Genomic DNA, 6138 nt, shown 5'->3' with positions numbered 1-6138 from the left:
TGTCCAATATGTATATCAAGAGGCTAAATACCATAGATATCAACACCTCTACTTATTTGCGCATGTAAGTTATGTGTATGATAGTTAATAGGTTTAAATATATGGTTCATATGAACAATTAGCTTTCATTTAATATATAAATTCCAAACCTGTCCGTTTACACTGTGGAATTATAGCTTAGAAGCAGTGTCGGCCCAGTGTTAGAAAATAAATGCTAATTAATTTAATATCATTTCATCACTGACCTACAAAATAAAACGTTTGCCTTTGAGGTAAATTTATAGATAATGTGCTCAGCTATTTTTCTAAATAATTTCGGTTCTGATCGTACTGAATTTATGGACGAGTGCGATCATATATTTAAAACAAATATTCTACAAGTATTTAAAATCGAATTTATTAAGATGAGTTACAAATACCGCCAACTTTCACAAATATTTACGCAAAGAGTATATTTTAAATTTAAAAAATTTTGTGCCCCTCAGTTTTGGAATTCGATTTGATTTAGACACGATATTACCCAATTCGTACAACAGTTAATACAGTTAAGCATACATGCAGATATCCAACTTTGTAAAAAAAATTTGGAAAATCAAAAAAACCAGAAAATCAAATACTATCAGCGAAATGTGTGTGTAATATGACAGCAAGCACAGGGTTGCAACTACATATGTTGTTTCGTTTCATTTCACGTAAGTTAATGATGATTAATCACTAGTTCACTGTGCAAGGATTTGTTTCGATCAAGAGCAAGAGAACTCCCCGGATCGTTTTTTCAAAATGAAACAACTCAATACCCCATCTAAATTAAGAGATCACGGCGAATCGAATCTAAATTTTTCCCACTATGCTCTGACCCCGATTTATCTCTGCATCTAGTGCGATATTCGCCAAATATTACTCGAAGTACTTCTATTATATAGAGGTTACATATTTATATATGTATAACTTTTATTTTTTTCGAACATCAGTCATATAAGCATGAAACCTTTTATGCACCAAATTAAGAATAAGAAATTAAGATTGTGTCCATATTTTGGTATTATTATTAACTACAGTGGAACTTCTCTAACTGGAATCACCAAAATCCACAAAAAACTATGAGTTAGAGAGACATCGAGTTATAGAATTTTCATTAAAACATACTACTTTTTAAAAAGCTGTTAGATTTATATACAGTTTTATTGACTTGCTTTGCATAAAGTTTTAGGGAGAAACGTTAAATCATGTATTCTGTAATTTTGTTTGTTGCATTTTGCTATTGTTTGGCTCTTGACGTCTGTATTCTATGCCTTTGTTAAATGATTTGTGCAATCCATAAATGTAACAGTATATTTTTTGTTCTCCTCCATACGATATAGAAAAACTCTTTTTAAATTCTGGCTCGATAGTAAAATTTTTAATTGTGTATTATGGCCTGGTATAAAAGTTCGATTTATGGAAGGAAATTTTACTTCTGTTGCCAATTCAAGAATTCGAGTTATGGGGAACTTCGAGTTAAGGAAGTTTGATTTATGGAAGGAAATTTGTATGAAATTTGATATCTAAACGCTATTGCCAATTCAAAAGTTCGAGTTGGAAGTTTCACTGTATATCCTGTAATTAATATTTCGATTTGGGAAGCAAACAGTGCAGTTCATTTGCCCATTTCTCTGTCATATGACCAGCTTTTCTTACCAAACTGACTTCGTTCGCTTATAGCCGCTTCACAAAGCCAAATTAATTGAAAATTTTGATTAAGAAACCAGTTTTTGCCCTTCACACTGCCGGCTACTCGATAACCCATCAACCAAAGATATATTATTAATGTATATTAATTATTGTAGATTTTTATTTTGTATTGTAAATGGCTATTAGGTATAGATCTTTAGCAAAGTCTTTTCTATCAAATTGGTAAAAAACGTTCGATGTGTAAATAATTTTGACTATCTCTGTATATGATACTACCATACTATACGTATACTAATATGGGGGCTGGGGTATTCCTGGACCGTTTTAAGCCATTTTATCCACCAAGCTACATTACATTCTAAGTATACGTTCACTGAATTAGGCTAAAATATCTCACAAATTAACCTCTAGATATATATGGTATAAAGTCCACCGGAAGTTTGAAAAGTCGTATAACAGGTATATGGGTGCCAGAGGCACAGAGACACAATATTTTAAAGAAATCAGGAATGTCCATTGTTGTGGTACGCCTACAAAGTGCAGTTAACCGTGAAGGTATAAGTGGTATAACAACGCAATATACTATGCTACAAAAGCAAGCACTTTTGGATGAATTTGCTGGGAAGTGGGTATGGCACCGAACTCTAGCCCTTGGTCTAGCACGCATACCCTTAATATGATACTTTTCGTCTTTCTGATTTATTTTTCCCGCATGTATCAAATATATTACAAAAAAAATCAATTTTCATATAATATTCCCCGTTTTAAATGTGTGTTTAATTATATGTATTAACTAATTCTAAAAAGCCTACTTTATCCGATCAGTTCGGTATTACTCCAATATGCCGTTTTTTGTAGTGAAGTGAAGCTGTAAATTACAATATGGTGGTAACGCTTGTACAGTTATTATTAAGTAAACATTTTTGTATAACTGAACATATGCATTTAAAGGAATTACATCTCTCGCTTATGAATTCTGATCAGCGGCTCTTCTTTGAGTTTTATTGTAATGTTTTCGACGAAATGTAAATTGCTGTATTCAAAGTCGGTTGTGAATCGGAAATTCCTTACAAGTTTGGCCACGACAATTTTTAGCGACAATAAAGCATATTTAGAGCCTAAAATAAATCTAATATAATTCCATTCATTTCCACTCTTTTAAATTCATTGCAGTTCCTACCTATACAATTCCGCATGCCTTTGGTAAAGGGTATATATGAATACGGATGCTTTCCCTCTATATTCGACGGCAAGAAATTTTCAGGGTTAAAGCGGTGAGCTTCCGCCCCCCAAATATCTTCCCTGCGTTGCATATTAAATATATCGATTAGTATTTGAATTCCCTTGGGCAGAACGATGCCGTTGCTTAGTTTCGTGTCCGCATTCAGCTGTCTTCCGACTAGTGGAACGGTGGCCATGACACGCATCGTTTCATCAATCAGCATGCTAACGTACGAAAGTTGTTGAATATCCGAATAACTCATTTCGAAAGATCCGCTTTCCGGGAACAATGAAGAGACTTCTTCAAATGCTCGCTCCTGACATTCAGGGTGCATAGCCAATAAAATTAAAATGTGTTTTAATGTGGTTGCCGTCGTTTCAAAAGCCTGCAGATTAGTAAACAAAGTATACAAGCTACATATAAACACAAGTATATTTTATATCCGCCATACCCCGAAAACTATGACAAATGATTCATCTTCAACATTTTTACGCGTAAAGCTCCCTTGCTGAAGTAATTCGATAGCTCGGTTTATAAAGATATTGCCGTCCAACTTCGATTGGTCCGGCGTAACCTTAGTGCGTTCCGTTATTAGCTAAATTAAAGCACAATATAAATATACATTTGAAAATTTGCAAATTGATTGACTTACATTTCCTATGCATTTACGAATAGCCATTTTGGACCTTTTATATCTCTCATAATCTCCCAAAATCCAAACCAGCACCTTCATGCCTAACCACGATAGAGTACCCATTTCGGTAATGGTCTCTTGAACGCTGCAAATGTCAAATCCATATAAATATCATATTTGAAATATAAGAATTGGTGTTACACTTACTATGGAAAAGATTGCACTAACGATTCATCAACAGCTGAGCCATTTTGACCCATCGTCGTTTCTGAAAAATATAGAATTTATAGATCGGTCTATTGACAATATATTTCTACGAAATTTTATTAAAATAACTCATACCCTTTTTTCACAATTTTTCAACCACGCTTACTTCCCATATAACTCAATTTAATCTGATTCTTAAACTTTGGAATATATAAATCGAGAGTCAATAAAGATATCGGAATAAAACTTTCTACAAATATTTCGTTGGAGGTGTGCATTTAAAAATTGTCGAATTCGGACTATAACTTACATATAATTTATTACCGAAAATATCGTTAAATCTCTCATATATTTTATACAAATTCAAAAGAAATCTTCGTATTATAATAATGTGCCTCTGAGCAAAAAATGGTAAAAATCGAGTCATAATTACTAATTACCCCAACCCCAACTTGATGCTAAATAATTGTGTATTATCATAATAAAATGAAATAATAAATAAATTTCGAGAGTATAGAATGTTCGTTACAACCGTACCTAGCCCCTTCTTTCTTGTTTTCAAAGAGATTTATCTAAATGTTAGTATTTTTTCATATACAAAAAACTGTCGCCCCGAATTATGACTTTGTACGCGAAATACAGAAATATGATATAAATATAGAAATATATAAATACTTACGAGTAGCTATTTGCAATGTAAATTCCTGTAGTATAGGCACCAAATCCAGCCCATCAACATCGGTTAGAGTTTCAAAAACTTGCACTAACTTATCAACCTCTTTATTAAATATTGGAATGAAATTAAGCAATATCTTATGCGCGAAAGCCGGATTCAATAATTTCCTATGATAACTCCACTCAGGATCTGAGTATACAAGGATGTAAATAAAAGTATTCAAATTTAAATATGCTGTGTGAATATGCATTATTCACAATATTACCATCTATTGTGAATAACCCTGGTCCTGTTGCGTCCTCCATCCCTTTATACACAAAACTCTTGTTAACACAATTTGGCGATGTTAAAATGTCCTGTGCTATTTGAGGGTCGCTCACGACAGCTATGGGGAACGGACCGATCCAAGATAAGAATATACCTCCATATGCAGCCTCTTTTTCTTTCATTGTATTTAAGATTTCTGAAAAGAAAGTTGCGTGCGAGAGTTCATTACATACTAAATATTGCATTTTATACACTTATGAATACTTATAAGAGATCAATTGACTTGGGAATACTCCTAAAAGTATTCTTAAACCGAAATAAGTTTAGCTCAGTCGACAAGTGATTATTGGGAGACGCAGTATGAGATGGTTTTCGAATTGAAATACTTTCGAAAATTGGTTTATAGGTTTGCTAAACATATTTCGTAAACAACTAAAGTTATGCCAATTATACAAAGATTCTGTAAGAGTGTAAGATGTGGCCTGTTCTTTATAAAATGCAACATTATTAAATTATCACAAATTCCAAAAAAAAATAACACAACTTATCAACTTATCGTTTTCGCGTCATGGTATTCTTATTTTTATTTATTTTTTATATCTAAAATCTGTATTGGTACTAATATTTCAATATATAATATGCAGAAATCATTTCTAATATTATTATTTTTATTTGCACAACATATCAAATATATTCTCCTAAAAATATATAATTTTTTATTATTTAAAATGTAATTGTGGGAGGATTACCATCTCTTTGTTTGATTTGTAAAGCATTGCCCAGGATGGGATATCCAATTCGGCCTGGCAACTTAAACATCAATTTATAGTATTTCCTACGCGACCATAGGATCATACATAAGGAAATTACACAAAAACTGAAGAAAAAATTCACTATGAACATTTTATGTACTTCACTAATGCAAAACTACACAAGTAAATTTTATGTATGAGCTGCTCACAAGCTGTACGAAGACTAAATGAAATTACTTAGTTACTGAAATGTTCGCTTTATGCCCAAAATATTAAGAGGCTAAAGGTATGTACGTAGATATGTACAACTATAATTATTTGCGCAAGTAAGTTATTTATATGAAAGTTGGTAGGCATAAATGTGGTTCATATGAACTTTTAGCCCTATTTGACATATGAACTTCAAACCTATCCGTTTATACTGTGGAATTATAGCTCAGAAAATAAAAATCTAACATTGTGCGATTATGTAAAATCATATCATATTTCATTTAATTTTATTTCATCACTGACCTACAAAATAAATATTTTGCCTTTGAGGTAAATTTATAAATAATGTGCTCAGCTACTTTTCCAAATAATTTCGGTTCTGATCGTACTGAATTTATGTACGAGTGCGATGATATTTCTAATACTGCACTATTTTGTTCCACAAGTATTTAAAATCGAATTTATTAAGTGGAATCAAAAATGCTCCTATCCTTCACAA

General features: G+C 32.2%; 1 protein-coding gene across 1 annotated transcript; it reads right to left on the bottom strand.

Moving 5' to 3' along the window:
• Positions 1-1754: 1754 nt before the first annotated feature.
• LOC128919742 (probable cytochrome P450 313a4) lies at positions 1755-5678 on the bottom strand. Its single transcript, XM_054225417.1, has 8 exons — positions 5427-5678; positions 4676-4873; positions 4414-4599; positions 3735-3795; positions 3546-3672; positions 3345-3488; positions 2852-3278; positions 1755-2789 (listed from the first exon to the last, which is right to left on the bottom strand). The coding sequence occupies exons 1-8, from the start codon at positions 5578-5580 to the stop codon at positions 2626-2628; spliced, it is 1461 nt and encodes a 486-aa protein (XP_054081392.1). The 5' UTR covers positions 5581-5678; the 3' UTR covers positions 1755-2625.
• Positions 5679-6138: the final 460 nt, after the last annotated feature.

The sequence above is a fragment of the Zeugodacus cucurbitae genome, chromosome 2, assembly GCF_028554725.1.
Source record: "Zeugodacus cucurbitae isolate PBARC_wt_2022May chromosome 2, idZeuCucr1.2, whole genome shotgun sequence".
In the NCBI taxonomy this organism is placed as follows: domain Eukaryota; kingdom Metazoa; phylum Arthropoda; class Insecta; order Diptera; family Tephritidae; genus Zeugodacus; species Zeugodacus cucurbitae.
This window is presented reverse-complemented; position numbering and strand designations above follow the sequence as displayed.